At 42.1% G+C, this 17965-nt stretch overlaps 1 protein-coding gene across 1 annotated transcript in view; it reads left to right on the top strand.

The window, feature by feature from the left end:
* The window catches only part of robo2 (roundabout, axon guidance receptor, homolog 2 (Drosophila)), a 377328-nt gene that overhangs the window by 9152 nt on the left and 350211 nt on the right, over nucleotides 1-17965 (top strand). The window contains exon 2 of the mRNA XM_061827028.1: nucleotides 12624-13247. Within this exon, the coding sequence (XP_061683012.1) occupies nucleotides 13124-13247 (124 nt within the window). The 5' untranslated portion in view covers nucleotides 12624-13123. The remainder of the gene's footprint in view (nucleotides 1-12623; nucleotides 13248-17965) is intronic.

Raw genomic sequence — 17965 nt, 5'->3', positions numbered from 1 at the left:
TATCCCAACCACCTGTAACAGATTACAGGTCATTCTAATTGCCGGAGATGGGCTTTATTTAATTAGCCAACGTTGTTTACCGTAGAAATGCAACTGTGTAATTTGGACCAGTTGTATTTTGCAATTGGCAGATTGCACTTTAGCTTCTTTTATTAAGTGTGAAAAGATTCCAACCTTTGAACATTTTCCGTCATTTTATACTACAGTAGTTCCTCTTGGCTTGTGCTGATTGCTACATGAGTCAGGAGTAACAGTCGTGTAGAAAATAATCAACAGCAAATCCCGCAAGAGGGTAAGTAACATGCAGTAGAAATATAAGATAATAATATAATAATAAGTACTATCAAGGTAAAGAGTATTTTCTAGATAACTCGTTTTTGACAAAAATATTACCAGAATTAGAACAAGAAAAACGTTCATTTTGAGAATGAATTCAGATATTTTCATGAAAATAAGTTGTTTATATTGGAATTCTCTATCCAAGAATAAAGTTGTATTGAGTTTAATAAAGTTCTATTTTATCAGACTGACAAAGATGTCCAAAGATAATTTACACACATTAAAAAAACATCTGATAATTAGACTATTTCCGGGCAGGAAGGGATATTTTTGAGAATTTTGTTTCCCAAATATTGTTTAAAAATTGAAGTCGTATCTAATAAATGTTAACTATGACTACTTATTTATTTAATGAAGGATCAGAAATTTTCAGGAATGTTTTTTCTTCTTCCCCTTCTTCAAACAGGGTGACTAAATTATCCAACTTTGCCTTGCAAAATCCAATTTCTTTCTTGGGATTAGTTACAAAAGTCAGTCTGTTCCCCCCCCCCCACACCCCCCGACATTATCTTAATGATAATGTGTTCTGCACAAACTTGTGACCTAGCTTCTCCGTCAGCCAGCGATCTTAATAGTGTCATTAAGGTTAGCGTCTATTACCAGTGACGAATGTTACATTGGTTTATGGCGCGCGGCTAATGCGCAGGGCTTGGAAAACACCATTTTAATTCTGCCGACCGCAGCAGCGGGTGTAATTGACATGTTATAGTGTTTAGAGAAATGAGCGAGGTGGGGGAAGGTGCAAGAGCGAGGGTGAGCGCGCTAGCTGTTGAAAAGTGTTATTAAATTGAGTGCGGCGATATCGAGTGTGCGCCGCTTATTGTCTGAAGAGCCGCCGACCTTGATCAGCGGTTGACGCGCCATCGGCGGAGCTCGTCATCCAAACTGGGGAATCCGAAATCGGCCGTCGGTGAGAGACGAGACCGTTTTTGGGCTTTATGGTTACAAACAAGCTGAGTCTGCACAAAGTTTTTCATTTTCTTTTCTGCATTAAAGGTCTTTTTTTGGGGGAAAAAAGGGATATTCATACCAAATGATTTTCTATTTCCCCCCCGAAAAAGCCATATGCATGATTACAAGAAAACTATAACGTTTAAAATTAGTTTGACAATTTTTTTTGCCATTGAAAAATGTGATTTTTGTGAAAATACTATAATTATTATTATTGTAATATTTTGAGAATAAATTGAACTCAGCTAAGCCTCTTGGAAAAAGACAGCAATATTGTAATGTGATATTTAGTAAGAAATATAGCACCCTATATGTTATTTTATAAAAACATAATTATAGAGGTGGAGTTTGCATGTTCTTCCCGCGCCTGCATGGGTTTTCTCTGAGCACTCCAGTTTCCTCCCACATCCCAAAAACATGCAACATTAATTTGATTGTGAGTGCGGCTGTTTGTCTCGATGTGCCCTGCGATTGGCTGGCAACCAGTTCAGGGTGTACCCTGCCTGCTGCCCTGTTGACAGCTGAGATAGGCTCCAGCACTCCCCGTGACCCTCGTGAGGATAAGCAGCTAAGAAAATGGATGGATAAATAAATGAAATGTAAGGAATGACACATTTAAATGTTTTGGGGGGGGGAATTTGATGGGCATTGTGCTGCCCCTTGTGGTGTACATACCTTGGCCACCTAGGGGCAGTAAAATACAGATATAATGATATACGCAAAACCAGTCAAAACTCCTTGTGTAATTCCAATTTTTTATATATTCGTCATAAATAAATTTATGTTTGTATTAGTTTCCCAAGCTCCCCAGCTTCAGTAACCATTGAAATTGACTGGAAACTTTGACTTTGAACTGGAATGATTGATCGAGGTGACTGGAAATGTGCGTGTGCCTTAAAGCCACAGAAACGCCACACAAACATCACTACATCGCCTTTTTATGATTATTTTTATTTTTAAGACACTATTAGACAAAATGTCCATCTGTCAATACCTTGGAAATGTGGCGTGGAAATTATTAACATGCCCTTGGCAAAAAAAAAAAAAAAAACGGTTGAGCTCCTCCTCCATAAATCGCCTGCCAGGCACTTTCATTGAGGGTTGTAAATAGGAGCAGTGCTGTATTTTATGACAGCCATCACTAACTCATTGGGATTCTTATTACACCTCTGTTCTTTTGGCTTGGACTGCCGCACACGCGCATACGCACTCCTTTGGTGTGTTAAGAGTCGTATGTAAGGGAATGTAATCCTCAAGTAATTGCACTTTGCCTCGCTTTCACCCAGCACGTTTTCTCGATGGCTGTACTGAACATTGGCGCCTGGATTACCCTGTACTCACATTTTTGATTACATTGCTGATAAGCGCGGAGTATTTTAGTGACGCGGGCCGGTGTATATTTATGATTAGTTGACCTATTAGATCATCTACTATAGGTCGTTTGCCAACAACGTTTCACCCAAAAGTGATTTAACATGGATGTGTGTGTTTTGGAGGCCATAAATGTTACTCTGTGCTTGGAATATCTTTCCATATTTGAACATAATGCCGGCATAACTCAAGATGACTAGAAAATTGTCTAATTTGTGCAGAAATTGCACGTGAATGATGAAAAGCGGGAGTGGCATTGGAACGCTCTGGATTTAATTGAATTGTTGAAATGGTGAATGTGAGACTTAATTAGTTTGAATTAGCCAAAAAAAAAAAAAAAAAAAAAAAACATTTGAGGACACAAATGTGTAAAATATCTTTTAATTTTGGAAGTTATTTCAGAAGTGTTCCCAGGATAATCTTAATTAGTGCAACAGTTTGAGTTTAGAATGGGGGGGAAATGGTGAGCTTTTTTTTTTTAAATTAAATTATGAATCATTTGTGACAAATCACATTTCTCGTTTAATTTTCATTGATCAAACACAAAGATGATTACACTCAGACGTGTTAAAACAAGAAATCACTCAAACAGAATCTGTCCCGACAAAATCAAGGCAGACAAAAAATCTAAAAAAATGCAACAAAATGACACAATACCAAGAAATTCCAGAACAGTCCAGAATCAAAGTAATTTACATCTTACAACATTAGTCTGGAAAAGGTTACTATTGTCATTTCTCAAGATTTAAGATTCCAGGGAACCACAGGCAGAGCCATTATCCTCACATGGAAAAACAAAATGGAACAGTGCCGAACCATCCCAGGAGTGGCTGGCCTACAAAGATTATGCAAAGAAAACAAAAATGGCCACCAAGGAACTCAGGCAAACTTCCAAAGAGCTGAAGGCTTCCCTTGCCTCACTTCAGTGATCATGAGAACAATCAAGAAGAGAAAATTTGACTCCATGGCAGACATCCAACGGAAAAACCACTGCTGACCACAAACAACAGAAAGGCTTGATTTATTTAAAACATCTGAATGATTCCCCAGAGGATATTATATGGACTGACAATATGCGCTTTTTGGAATGTCTCAATCTGGTGTAAATTTGGCACAGAATTTCAGAAAAAGAACATCATACAAACTCAAACTGGGTGGTAGTGTGAAGGTCTGGGGCTGCTTAGCTACTTCGGGATCTGGACAACCAGCTATTGTTGAAATACATGAATATGAGAAGGGAAGTACCACACTTTCTGGTCAGTGTGTGTACGTGTTTATTCCCCCCCCCCTCAACCCCCCCTCAAAAGCGTCGTGTTTGTTTGAACTGCTGAAAATTAGTTTGGAGATGTCGTCCACCCAAGTTCACTCTCATCCTGGATGGGCGGAGTGAGTTGGCTGTTGGGATTAGGAATGCTACGAGCCAGCAGATTATCCAGTATCTGGGCAGGCAGATACGCAGAGGAGGGGAAAAAAAAAATGACGCACAAAGAAAAAAATAAATAAATCCAGATCTCCATCAAGACGGGTGGGGGGGGAATCAATTCATTGTTCTCTCTGTGAGAAAGCTAATTTCACGCCGTCAACATGTCAAGACGACAGTTTCTCGCCGTCTTTTGTCTCGGCGTCTTTCTTGATCGCCTCTCCTACACTCTCGAGCTTCACACGCCATTCGAGCCGGCTTGCTATAAAATGTGACACATGCGTGACAGAAAACACACACACACATGCTTTAACCCATATTTGCTGAGTATGTTAAATGCCTGTGTGTAAATTTTTAAAGAGGTTTAGCCAAACTGGAGCTGGAAAGGAGCACGGCTGTTGGCTGAGCGTCTCAGCCCGCCACCCCACCCCACCCCGCCTCGCCTCCCCCGTTTTGCCCAGTGGAGCTTCATCCTTATCGGCGCGCTGCACCCACGCCACTGCAACAGTCGCAGCCAGCAGTCGTTCGCCTCTCCTGCTTGACCACATTTATCCAGAGGGCTCTTGTCTAGGCGTGATAAGCTGTCAAACGTACCAGGACCGGGTGCGGAGCGCTTCCCTTCCCCGACGAGTCCCGACTGCTTTGCTCCTGTTACCAGTCGTCGCTGGCTTGTGGTGGGGGTGGGGTGTGGGGGGGCTATTCTGGTGCTGGTGCTTTCAAATAATTTGACGGTTGAGTGTAATCATAAAAACTTTTTGACTGTACAGTCCATGTGCTGTTTTTATCAAAGTGGTATTTTAACATTAATGGTCATACAGGTGTAATCAAACATTCAAAACAAGAAAACACTTTTGTTACTAATGAAGAATGAGGTGAGTTAGCAAATATAAGACATTTCATTATGTATTTATTGAGTGTGAAATCAAATCACGGATGAACATAATTTATTCACCTGCTGCACATGGAGCAACGCACCTGGAACCGACAGAACAGTCGCAGAGTTCGGCATCTAGTTTTCATGAACGGACTGAACAGTCGCGGGGTTCGACAGCTAGTTTTCATGAATGGGCGATTGTTGCTGACTAATTTTGTTACAATTCAAAATTTAAAATGCTGGCGAATGTGTGTTAAGGTCACAAATGTAACGGCCAATCAAAAATGCACACACTTTACCATAAAATGTTTCTGGCTTTTGCGCGTAAGCGAGACACAGCTAGCCAACAGCGCTTAGGTGTACAATATACCACTATACTGTACAAATACCAATACAGTATACTGTATATTGGATACCCCATAGAGCATGCATTTATTATAATTCTCAACTAATAATTTCAGTCTGTGAATGTTTCACCTCTTAAAATATCCACTTTCTGTGCGTCCCCTTCTTTGACAATCACTACATGTTTTTGTGGTTCAATTTAAAAAAAAAAAAAAAAAAAAAAAAGAAATCAGTACAATGTGCTATTTGTGGAGCCTTAATATCAGATGGAGGCTCATTTTTCCCATCGCAGGGTGTTGATAGATGTGCGGTACTGTTTTTTTTTCCACGATGGTTCACTTCAGTTCCTTTTATCTGTGTTGTTCTGTCAAACTCTCAAGCTAGCTCACATTCACTCACTTTCTCACTACGAAATTGATATTCTTGTCTGTGTTCCACAGAAACAAAGGAAAATTGTTCTCAGTCATCTTGAGACGCTCCCTATATAAAACTTCAAAATCAAGTTAAAAATGTATGTGTAATATTGGATTCAGACCGGAATTTTTTCAGCCACATTCAATAAATGACATTGTCAGTGTTTTCTAATCTGCCAAAATCAAAGGAATAATGTCTAAAGTTGACTTTGAGTGACGAAAACATGCCTTTTGTCTCCAGGAGGCTAGACTGCTGTCACGGCTTGCTTGCTACGTTTTAGAAAGGAGCAGTTAGTACATCCGGCTGCTGCTAGCGCCGTGACTAGAATAGGAAATATGACCATGTTAGCCTGGTGCTCAGGTCTCTGCACTGTGTTCTTGCCAATCAGAAAATAAAACTTGAAAACAGTTCTCCTTGTGCACAAGTGTCTTCATAGTCTCGCGCCAGAGAAAATCCCTGACTTGTCTGGACCTTCTCGAGCTCTGAGAACCCCAGGTAGCGGTCTCCTGCTGGTTCCCAGAATCAAGACTAATCACAGTGAGGGTACATTTCTGTTTTATCGCTGATAGAATCTGGAACTTCTTCAGAAGATCTGAGGCGGGCCTCACACTTGAAAGTGTTCAAATCCAACCTGAAAACATTTCTAGTTCTTTGTGTATGACAACTGAAAATATTTTATTCACACTCTTCAACTTTAATTTTTGCATTAAAGCATTATATTTTTCCTTCTTTGTTTCCCTCTCCATTGGCTAGCACGAGAAGCTAACATCGGTCTACATCTTGACTGCGCTCACAAATCTTCAAAAGTCACAATCCGATGGACTCACAAGAGCCGTCGGGCCTTTGTTCACAAAAGCTCAACGGCTCAATTATTCAACTTCATCAACTGTACTTCACCTCTCACGTCAGTGCGTGCTCTTTTTCTTCTGTGGCCTCTTCGTCTGTGTTTTGATGTGAAAACAACTTTAGAATCTTGCGGGCTCACGAGGGACCTAAAACAAAGACGTTGGATGCTAATTCCAGCTCTGCTTTTGCCAGATTCTGCTCTTCTGTGCCAGCTAATTTTACACAAGGGGGGGCCTCGCACATCAAAGCCAGTCTGATGCCACCAACCCACAGTTTGATTTCACATCACTGCATCTACTGTCCTACTGGTTCTGCTTGGAAAAGTAGACGCGCAGATGAAACGGGTTCTAATCACCTTGCTTAATTAAAAAACAAGATGATTACATGTACCTTATGTAGCCTCATCACTCATATGAAATAAAACATTTTAACCTTTGACCAAAACATTTTCATCCATATCAGCGCTACAGCTGCCCTCACACAGCCTTTTTATCAATGTAAAACTGTTTAAATATCGATTTGACTCCTCATATTATTAACCAACTGCCTCCACATTGGATTATTATTGATTCTAGGGACGAATTAATAAATCTTCTTTTCCTTTCGGCTTGTCCCGTTCGGGGCCGCCACAGCGTGTCACCTTTTTCCATCTAAGCCCATCTCGTGCATTTTCCTCTCTAACACCCACTGTCCTTATGTCTTCCCTCACGACCTTTTCTTTGGTCTTCTTCTCGCTCTTTTGCCTGGCAGCTCCATCGTACCAGCACCCTTCTCCCAATATACTCACACTCTCGCCTCTGAACATGTCCAAACCATCTAAGTCCAACTTTGGCAGTGCCTCTAATGAGCTTGTTTCTAATCCTATCCAACCTGTTCACACCAAGCGAGAACCTCAGCATCTTCATTACTGCTACCTCCAGCTCTGCTTCCTGTTGTTTCTTCAGACCCACCATCTCTAATCCGTACATCATTCCCGGCTTCACCACTTGTTTTATAAACTTTGCCCTTAATCCTAGTGGAGACTCTTCTGTCACATAGAACACCAGACACCTTCCGCCAACTGTTCCACCCCGCTTGGACCCATTTCTTCACTGCCTTACCACGCTCCATTGCTCTGTATCCTTGACCCTAAGTATTTGAAGTCATCCACCCTCACTATCTCTTCTCCCTGGAGCTTCTTCCTCCTCCTCCTCCGCCCCTCACATTCACTAATTGTCCCTCCACCTGCTCTCTGGACAAATGAATAAATGGTGAGCATTAAGCGACCGACACACCTTTAAGGAAGCCCATAATGAGTTCTTCTTTCGAAAGAATTAGTCAAACGAATCCATTGTCAGGAAGTGTACGGCAGTGGCGCTTTGAAGTTCAATTTGTGACCATGCTTGTAATTTGAATCACTCAACTCAGTGATTGCTCTTCTCAATAGTTAACGTTCACCAGCACATTGCGCCAAACACATGAACAGGGTGTCCATGTGCATTTTCCAAACCACTTATCCTCACAAGGGTTGGGGGAGTGCTGGAGGCTATCCCAGCTAACATTGGGCGAAATGCAGGCTATACCCTGAACTGGTCGCCTGTCAGTTGCAGGGCACAACAAAGTAATCCACAAGGCAATGTATGTGTAATACATAACCGCTCCTTTCGTCAGTTATTCATAGCAACCTTCACTTTGCGAAAGAGAAATAAACACACAGTTACTGGAAATCATTCACAAAGTCTGGAAATTTGCAGCATTTCGTTTAATCATAAAGTGAGGGCATAAGCAAGTCATCATAATAAACCATAATCTTCTTGAATAGTTCAAGTCTGTTGTGGTGTAGAAATATGTTAGAATAGTACAGGACATGTATGAGGGCAGCAGGACAGTGAGATGTGGCGAGGGAGTGTCAGAAGAATTTAAGATGGAGGTGGGACTGCATCAGGGATCCGCGCTGAGCCCCTTCCTCTTTGCAGTAGTAATGGATAGGCTGACAGATGAGGTTAGACTCGAATCCCCTTGGACTATGATGTTTGCAGATGATATTGTGATCTGAAGTGAAGGCAGGGAGCAGGCGGAGGAACAATTAGAAAGATGGAGGCACGTACTGAAAAGGAGAGGAATGAAGAATAAAACAGAATATATGTGCGTGAATGAGAGGGGCGGAGGAGGAAGAGTCAAGCTCCAGGGAGAAGTGAAAGCAAAGATGGGGCAACTTCAAATACTTGGGGTCAACAATACAGAGCAATGGAGATTGTGGTAAGGAAGTGAAGAAATGGGTCCAAGTTTGGTGGAAGAGTTGGCGGAAGGTGTCTGGTGTTCTATGTGACAGAAAAGTCTCTGCTACGATGAAGGGCAAAGTTTATAAAAGTGGTGAGGCCGGCCATGATGTACGGATAAGAGATGGTGGCACTGAAGGAACAACAGGAAGCAGAACTGGAGGTGGCAGAAATGAAGATGTTGAGGTTCTCCCTTGGTGTGAACAGGTTGGATAGGATTAGAAATGAGCTCATTAGAGGGACAGCCAAATTTGGATGTTTTGGAGACAAGGTTCAAGAGAGCAGACTAGATGGTTTGGACATGTACAAGGCGAAAGAGTGAGTATGTTGGTAGAAGGTCGCTGAGGATGGAGCTGCCACGCAAAAGAACGAGAGGAAGACCAAAGAAAAGGTTGATGGGTGTTGTGAGGGAGGCCTTGAGGACAGTGGGTGTTAGAGAGGAAGAAGCATGAGATAGGCCTAGATGGAAAAAGATGACACGCTGTGGCGACCCCTAACGGGACGAGCCGAAAGGAAAAGAAGAAGAATCCTCTTGAGTCGCTGTAAACTGAGTGGACTCCACAAACTCCAGATGCATTCTGGGGTATGTAGTTTATTGCCACTCCAACCTTATTTTGAAGAATTGTGCTGTCTTTAAAATATAATTTTTTTTGCTTTTTGTTTTCCTTTTTTCACACGCACTTGAGGGCTGTTATTTTTGAAACATTAACATTTCACTTTTACAGCTCAAGAAAAAAACAAAACATAAAAAAAAAACGAACATACCTTCCAAAGATATAACTGTGAGTGAAAGCCAAGTCAATTTAGAGGTTGGACCTTGCAAGCTAGGAACTGCACCCCTTTTCTCCTGACAGTGTAAGAGGCCATGAGTGTTCTTAGTAATGACGCTTGCGCTTCTGACAGATGTCGCCATTCGATTCTTGGAAGAGCAAAACAGACGTCTCTCTCTTCCCGAGTGCCCGGAAAGATTAATTATGTTCTCGACGATTGTTATTAGCGGAAAGCCCGGGAGAACGTGACGGAACGGTAAAATCGGGTGGGCAGGTAGAAAATGAGCAAGGTTTGTGCGTGAATATTAATTTGTGCCGCACACATGGGGGGGGAAAAATGGCTCAGAACACCGTAATTAGGACATTAAATCCGGGCTGTTGATGCCTGTTGAAGCCGCCCACTTGTGAGAAGCTGCCTGTTTTACTGTATAACCTGGGAGCAGTAGAAAGCAATGGAGCTGACAAAGCTCCGAGGTTATGAAGCTTTGAAGTGTGGCCGTTATCGCGATGGGGCGGGGGTGAAAACAAAACGCACACAAAAAAAAAAAAAAAAAATACCACAGGGCAGAAATGTACCCTGAAGAAACCTGTAACTTATTGTGCGAGCGATTGCTTGCACCCAATATGTGAAATTTAGAAGAGAATTGAAACACTCATACAGACACTGATTGCCATGAAAATCAATTAGTAATTAATGTCACTCAACTCTTTACCAGGTTAGTCTTGGGGGAAAAAATGGATTGTTAAAATTAGGGGAATAAGGACTTGTTTTTGACTTTAGGGTTAGGGGATTATGGATTGTCAAGGAATAAGGGATTATGTTAGATTTCTGGGGTGGGGTATTCTGTTGGATTTTAATTTCGGGATAAGACGTTGTTAAGGTTTTGGGTTTGGTAGATAAGGGTTCTCAAAATAAATTAGTAATTAATCTCATTCAACTCTTTACCAGGTTAGTTTTAGGATAGTTATGATTAGGGTTTGTAGACAAGTGGTAGTTGGGATTAGGGTTCAAGGTTATCTTTCAGGATAGAGAAGAGAAAAAGGGATATACTCCATTGACGCCTCGGTTCTCGACCACAATCCATGCCAGAAAACTGTTCGAGAAGGGATTATTCGAAAACCGAATCGATATTTCCCATTACAATGAATGGCAAAAGAAATAATACGTTCCAAGCCTAAAAAATTTGTATTTTTTTTTAAAGCATTTTAAAGCTTTTTTAATAAACTGCAAAGTAGAAATAAATGTGTAGTTTAAATGCTTTATACAATAAAATAATTTAAGAAATATATTTATTTTTTGCTTAAAATGTACACTTTAGTAGTAGAGTACGCTAGGCTGGGAGGGCATTGTCGTATGTGTAGGAACTCGGCCCCCAGCCTTGTAAACTTTTTTTTAATTAACAAAAGTGCAGAATAACTTTAAACAAGCAACTTGCCTTCTTTGGGGCCAGGATTGGGGTTAATACGGTAGACCTCAATAAGAAGAAAAACAACAGTCACTACTGGGACATGTCTGTGTACAGAGGCTGCGTTATACAGAATAACAAAAGTGCGCTGGTTGCGGTGCGCCATTTCCGGGTTTTTTCTGTCATGGGGTGATCGAATTGACAATAACAAAATGTGTCGTTGGGTGGGTCAGCTGCTTACGGCGCACGCATTAAGTTATTTCTGGGTTTTCTCAGCGGTGTGGGAATTCACAACAATCGTATCGCATCGTAGGTCAGCTGGTCTAGCCGTGCGAAATATGTTATTTCCGGGTTTTGTCGGGGGCATTTGAATACCAATTTTCGTTTGGAAACAGAAGCAGAAAAAAAATCTTGAAATTTTCGTTTCGAAAACCGATCTGTTCGAAAGTGGGGACTTTCGAGAATCAAGGCTTTACTGTGTGTGTGTGTATAGATAGATAGATAGGGAATTAGGAATATTATTTGCGGTCAGAGCTTTACCTGTGATTAACCTTGATTGTTTTCAAATTCATGTTTGCTGTGCCCATGTGGTACAATTTGGTAAATTTTGGCCAGTCAAAGCAGACTTGCATAGGTCCAGAGAGTTTCTCGCACTGTCCTCACAAAGTGATCCAGTTTGGTTTTTGCCTTTCCCACCTTGTCCTGTTCCTGTGCCCTCTCGCTTCCGGTTAAAATCAATCCTTGTACCGCCGGGGGTGATACAGTCGACATTCCTCGCAGTCAAGGTCAGCAATGCCAATATGGACGTAAGCTTTTTGCTGGTTTCACCTTTGGTATCTGGGCACACGTACAGGTTTACTGGCTTTTGCAACAGTTCTTTCTATAGTGCAGGAGTTCGATGATATGTTGGTTTAGGCTTGAGAAATAAGGGAGGGCTAGGGTTAGGGGATAAGTGATTGTTTGAGGAGGTTACCAAACTTTTTGAAACTGAAAGCAACGGCTTGGGTACTGATTAATATGAAGGTTGAACAGTTTCATATGCTCTCTCAAAATAACCAATTTGCGCAAATTACCTTTATGTAATGACCGACACTGATTATGCTGACAATATTTCACTGCAAATCTCTGGATATTTTTTTACATTCCCAAATGATTACTTTTACAAAATTCCAAGGAAATCAGAATGTCCCTTTATTAATGTGATGTTTTGAGAGCGGGCGCACAAACAACTCTCGTGGTCCTTGTGTGTTGCCTGCTTGTGGGCACGATGTTGATGGCTCCTGGGTTAGAGGGTAAACGATTGCGTTGGAGTGTTCCTGGCGTCAACCATTTTAATGTTCAAAGCCATAAATCTCTGTTGTGTAAACTTCCGTGTTTTGTAAACATGAAGTGTTTGGAGACGAGTACCTCCCACAAAAGTCACAAAGTGATCCAGTTTGGCTTTTTGGCTACCCCGCCTTCTCTTGTTCTGTGCCTCCCTAGCCTCAGGTTAAGCTTAATCTTTTACACCCGCCGGTTGTGATACAGTCAACAGTGCCGGTCAAGGTCATCAAGGCAAATGCGGATGTGAGCTTTGTGCTGGGACAACCTTTGGTCCACTGAGAACTCTTTATTTTTTATTTTTTTCAGGTATCCCACCAGCGCAGAAGGTGAATAATGGTCCCACCTCTCGCAGAAGAAGCCCGAGTGCTGTGGAATGAATTCCCCACAGAGTGATAGAGGAGGGAGAATATTCCAGCAGCAGCTCCGCCGGCAGTGTCGGCATCCACAGCGGCGGCATTACGCGACACACAGCGGCGGAGAGAGAGCGGCTGGCGGCTGGGTGTGTGCGTAAGCGCGAGTTCCGATGCACTGCGCCGAGCGTGGCGTCGTCGCGTGGCAGGCTGTGCGTTCCCGTCAGGTCCCCCACCGCTCCTCTACGCAAGGCGGGGATGAAGCATCGGCACCAGTGAGGACCGGCCCCCGGCTGGTGGCATCGCGCAAAAGCAGCTGGAGAGGCAGCACCGGCAGAATGGTGGCCGAGCTGGAGACCTAACCGCTGACAGCGGCGTGACGGATGACAGCCCACGCGTGGCTTCCCGCTCCAGGAGCCATGTGAGAGTGTCTCGGGCAACCAGCAACTCTTGGACATGTTTCCCAGAGCCACGTCTGGATTTCTTCCCACGTTTGAACTTGTTTTGTTTCTCCTGGTGCTCTCTGGATGTCCTGAAGCCGCCTACCCGGCTCGGACTAAAGGGAGATGGAACAAGGGAGGTAAGAGAGTCAGCCTTATATTTGAAATTGATTAGGTTCCCAGATGGTCAGCGATGTGATGCAAGGTGGTGGTCTCGGGTCAGATGCTGATGACACCCAGGCTGACCTTGTCAACCGCAGACATTCAGAAACACATCATGACTCGCGATATCGTGTAACTTATTCCTCCTGTTACCTTGCAATTCATTTAAATTTGATTATTTGTTTCAAATGTATGATACATTTGGGTAATTAAAGAAACCCCTGATCACACTGAGTCAGGAACACGAATGCCGCTCGTAACAAAATGAATAAAAAAGGGGGTTTAAGTTAGGCATCTGCTCTACTTCGGAAATTATTTTCCAATAGGACTTCATGATGAGATGCGAAGAATTTTATATGAGATTTGGTTTTGTCTCTGACATTTTTGTGTAATTAAACACACCGAGGATCTGCTCGACTCAGGGACTTTAATGCTGTTCCTGAGACACAAACATAAAAGGAAGGATAAAATCAACCGTTGTGGCCAGGATATTCGGATTGTTTTTGTTTTGCTTCTGACACATTTGACAATCAGACACGCTGTGGATAAATTTGGTTCAGGAAAATTCATTCCTTTCCTGTCATAGGGAGGACTAAGTCAGTTGTTTGCGGTACTTCTGGCAACTAGTTTGCGATGAAGTTCCTAATCATAGAGCTAATAGAGAGATTATTGAGGATTTTTTTTTCTTGTTCCTGACACGTTTGTATGATTAAACACGCACCTCGTTAAATGAATCCAGAAAGACTTCTGCACCAGAGAAACGAACGTTACAGGAGGGTTACGTTAGCAGTTTGCAGTACTTTGGAAACGAGTTTGCAGCACAGTGGGTAGTAATGGAGTTTAACGGTGAGATTATTGGCATTTTGTTCATTACAGGCGTTTGCAACTCTCTTCACGATTCGGTCATTGCTGTTTTTTTCTACAGGCAATTTAACCCTTCCGGTGTAGCCCTATCCTATGAAGGTTCCCTTGGATGCCCAGTGTCTTAAGACCTGTGATTTTTGGATCAAAGACCCAACTGAGGTCCAAGGTGTTAACGACTCTCCTGCATGGGAGCGGGTACCCCTTTACTCTCTGTTGCAGGATTTAATCCCCTTTGTCGGATTAAAGGGACCCTCTAATGTCGGCAAGCAGGCTGAGATGCAGCCCCGTCGACTTTGTTAGCGCTCAGTGGGATCTCGGGGTGGCTTCAAAGCGGCACAGTGGCCGCAGCCATCTATTTAATGATTCCTCACCAGTTTGAGTCCTCTTTCGCCCCGACGTTCTCCACCTTGCACTTCTCAGATGCCACATACTGAAGTTGAGCCCTAATGAGTTGGATCTTGCGCTTGGATTGATATTTCACGCCCGGCAATGCTGCTTAATGAAAGAGATTCCCTTTTTATGTCCACTTTTTCCCCCTCCCACTTTGTGTTTGTACGCCACATTAATTCTCGAAATTAACATAGGAAGTAGGTCGAAAGTAAAGTACATTTTCTGTCAGATGAAACTTTGAAGGAGTCTGGAGATGAGCGGGCAGTTGCGAGCGATGATGCATCGAATTGTTTGGCGCACAAACAAATCCGAACCGAGGGCGAAGGCAATCAAAGTGTGAACCTCCGGCTATGTGTGGCCTCTGGTGAAATAGAGGGCAGCGACCTCCGCGGTCATAACCAGCCGAGAAGAGCTCTATATAGGAGCACAGCTAAACAAATCATATCACAGCCTTAGTCCAAACTGGAATGCCCCTTTCGAGATATGACAAGGTGAGTAAATTCTCAGTCATGGTCAGGAATGACATGACCACAGTGCCATCGGTATTATTGGTCAAGATATATGCATTTAAGATACTGTAACGAGTTTTCAATTCACAAATTAATGCCATAAAAAAATGTTTCATCACGTACATGTTTTTAACTAACATCTTGAAATGCATCAAAACAAAGCACCTGACATTGACCTCTTCTCTTATTAGTCGATAGAATGTTAAAAGGAAGGGACGGATTAGCGAATGATGAGGAAATAAAGTAGGACCAAAAAATAAAACAAAACAAATTGGAGCAAATGTGGTGTATGTTAATCGCCGTAATAATTTACTTGATATTGTAGCAAGCGGAGACATAAGAGCAAATAACAGAGCGCGCTTCAAAAACGTGACACGTTTGAAGTATTTAACGCTGCTTACCGGGATGATTTACATACCACCAGTAGTTACTGTTTGCTTGTAACATCTTGTTAGTTATCGTATTGTTAATAACACACAATGGAAGGAGGAGCCAGCAATGCTAAATATGCCCAATATCGTATTGATCGATATAAAACACTATTAAGTTGTTAATATTGTGTTGTTTTGTTGCCAGTCATGTTTACACTCTTGATAGTTTTAATCCACATTTAAGACTTTGAAAGTTTAAAAAATATTTTTTCTTTTTTAATATTTCCCATCACAAAACAAAATGGAGCTAGGATAGAGTGTTTAATCCCAGAGGCTTAATGCACTTTTAATCATGATTACGTAAAACGATAACACTAGCACTTTGAAATCTTATCACATTTTCTCGATAACCATAAAGTTTTTCATCTCTACCCCTTGATACATCTGTCCATCCATTTTCTGAGCTGCTTATACTCACAAGGGAGTGCTGGAGACCTGAACTGGTTGCCAGCCAATCCCAGGGCACATGGAGACAGACAACAGTCGCACTCACAAGCTCACCTAGGGGCAATTTAGAGTGTCCAATTAATGTTGCATATTTTTGGGATGTGGGAGGAAACCGGAGTGCCCGGAGAAAACCCACACAGGCAGGGACTGGGATTTCAACCCGGGTCCTCAGAACTCTGAGGCCAACGCTCTAACCAGTTACACCCCCCCGCCCCCAATTACATTTAATCCTCATTTCTGAAAGTTTCTTTCTTTTTTTATTGGTTATCTCCTCTTATTTTTGAAAGTTAATATTTGTATTTCTTTTGAGCATTACCCGTCCCTTTCGGAGCTCAGCCCTCTTATTTGAATGGCTCTCGCTCCTTAGCCAGAATTCAGCTTGTTACATTTTATTGCGCCGGTGTTGAGTTTTCAATTTGGAGAATGATCAAAATAACTGCGGGAAGCCCCCGTACCCCCTCCATCCCATCTAGTCATGACACAGCTTTCTAGATTGCATCGTTTTCCTCCTCAAAGCCAGTACAATCACAGCTGCCGTTCTCCGGGAGATGAAAACGCTAAACTTTACTGTCACCTTTCAAGTCTGAGGGGCTTTTAAGAAGGAATACCAAAGGATTTGGGTGATGCAATCAGGGTGACAATGTGCAGGTTGTTATTTTTGAGGCGATGATGCGCACACAACGCATACTTTAAACGTCGCTTATCGAAAATACGAGCACGTAAACGAAGCTGCCACGGCAAGGTCGCGTTTTACTGATGTCATGGACACATGAGCATTCGTGTTTTACAGAGACGAATAAATAGATGATAATATTAGGCTCAGGGTTTTACTAATCCACCTGCGTTCTAGCAACTAAAGCTGTTCTATTTTGATGCTTGGCTCAATGGTTACACCAACAGTGAGCAAAATTTAATGCACACGAGCCGCATTTGTCATGAAGCTCTGGTGCGGGGTTGGACCCAAATGCAGGACTCCAAGACGAGGACATGACGTTAGGTGTAGTTTTTACTCAAAGCTGAGGTCATACACGGTGTAAGCAGTCCGAGAAGGCAGAGGTACAGAAACGCTAGGCTAGGCAGGGTCCAAAAAACATGCAGTGAGGTCTGATGACTAGGAGACAAACTATGAACTAGGACTTGACTATGAAACACAAACCAAGACAGGACTAAACTGAGGTGGCACAGAAACACTGCGACGAGGATAGCTCAACACTACACTATTTTCAGTGGTGGAGATTCCTATTGTCAGTGAATGCAACTCACTAACTCAGGGCCCAACGAACTGGCAAATGACAGTGACAAACTCCAACTTAAATACACAGTCTAATTACAGTCCCAATGTGAAACAGCCGTGAGCGGTGACATGTGTCACCGCCTAGAGCAGTGGCCACGCCCTTCTTCGCCGTGATCCAGCCTGGCTCATGACAGCATTTTATTATTTTTTAATTATTTTAAAATGGACCGATGGGGCCAGTTCATTTGTAAATTCAAAGAAACGTTTTTTAAGGTCAAGATTTTTTAAATAGTCACCTAGAAAAAATAAATCATTTTTGTTTTACCTTTATTTTATTTTTTTTTACAATTGATTTAATTGTATTTAACTTTGTATAAAATTAATAAAAAGGTTAAATGAGTACTATAAATACAAATAGTTCTATATAACCCACAATTTTTTGACATTTAGTACTTGTTATATCCTGCATACAATCGTGTGGTCTGGGTCAGCCCAAACTTTTGAACATGTAAAGTAATATTATTTGCAATAAATCAACAATTAACTATTTAATGAGAGTCTGAAAGAAAACCAAAAAATTATAATGTTATAATTAATCAATTTTGTGCCGGCGTGGGGGCAGTTCGTGCAAAATATACGACAAGACTCTTAATATAGTAAATGCTGCATGGATTGGATTATTAACCGCCACGGTCTGTACGTGACCATACTTGCCCATCCGTGGATTACACATGAAAACCACTTATTTTCCAGCGTGTATCATCACTGCCCAGTGCTCTTCTGTACTCATAAAATCTCCCTCACCCCACCGACTACCTGTT

The sequence above is a fragment of the Syngnathoides biaculeatus genome, chromosome 8, assembly GCF_019802595.1.
Source record: "Syngnathoides biaculeatus isolate LvHL_M chromosome 8, ASM1980259v1, whole genome shotgun sequence".
Taxonomy (NCBI): domain Eukaryota; kingdom Metazoa; phylum Chordata; class Actinopteri; order Syngnathiformes; family Syngnathidae; genus Syngnathoides; species Syngnathoides biaculeatus.
The sequence above is the reverse complement of the archived record's forward strand: the minus strand, read 5'-3'. Positions and strand labels throughout refer to the sequence as shown.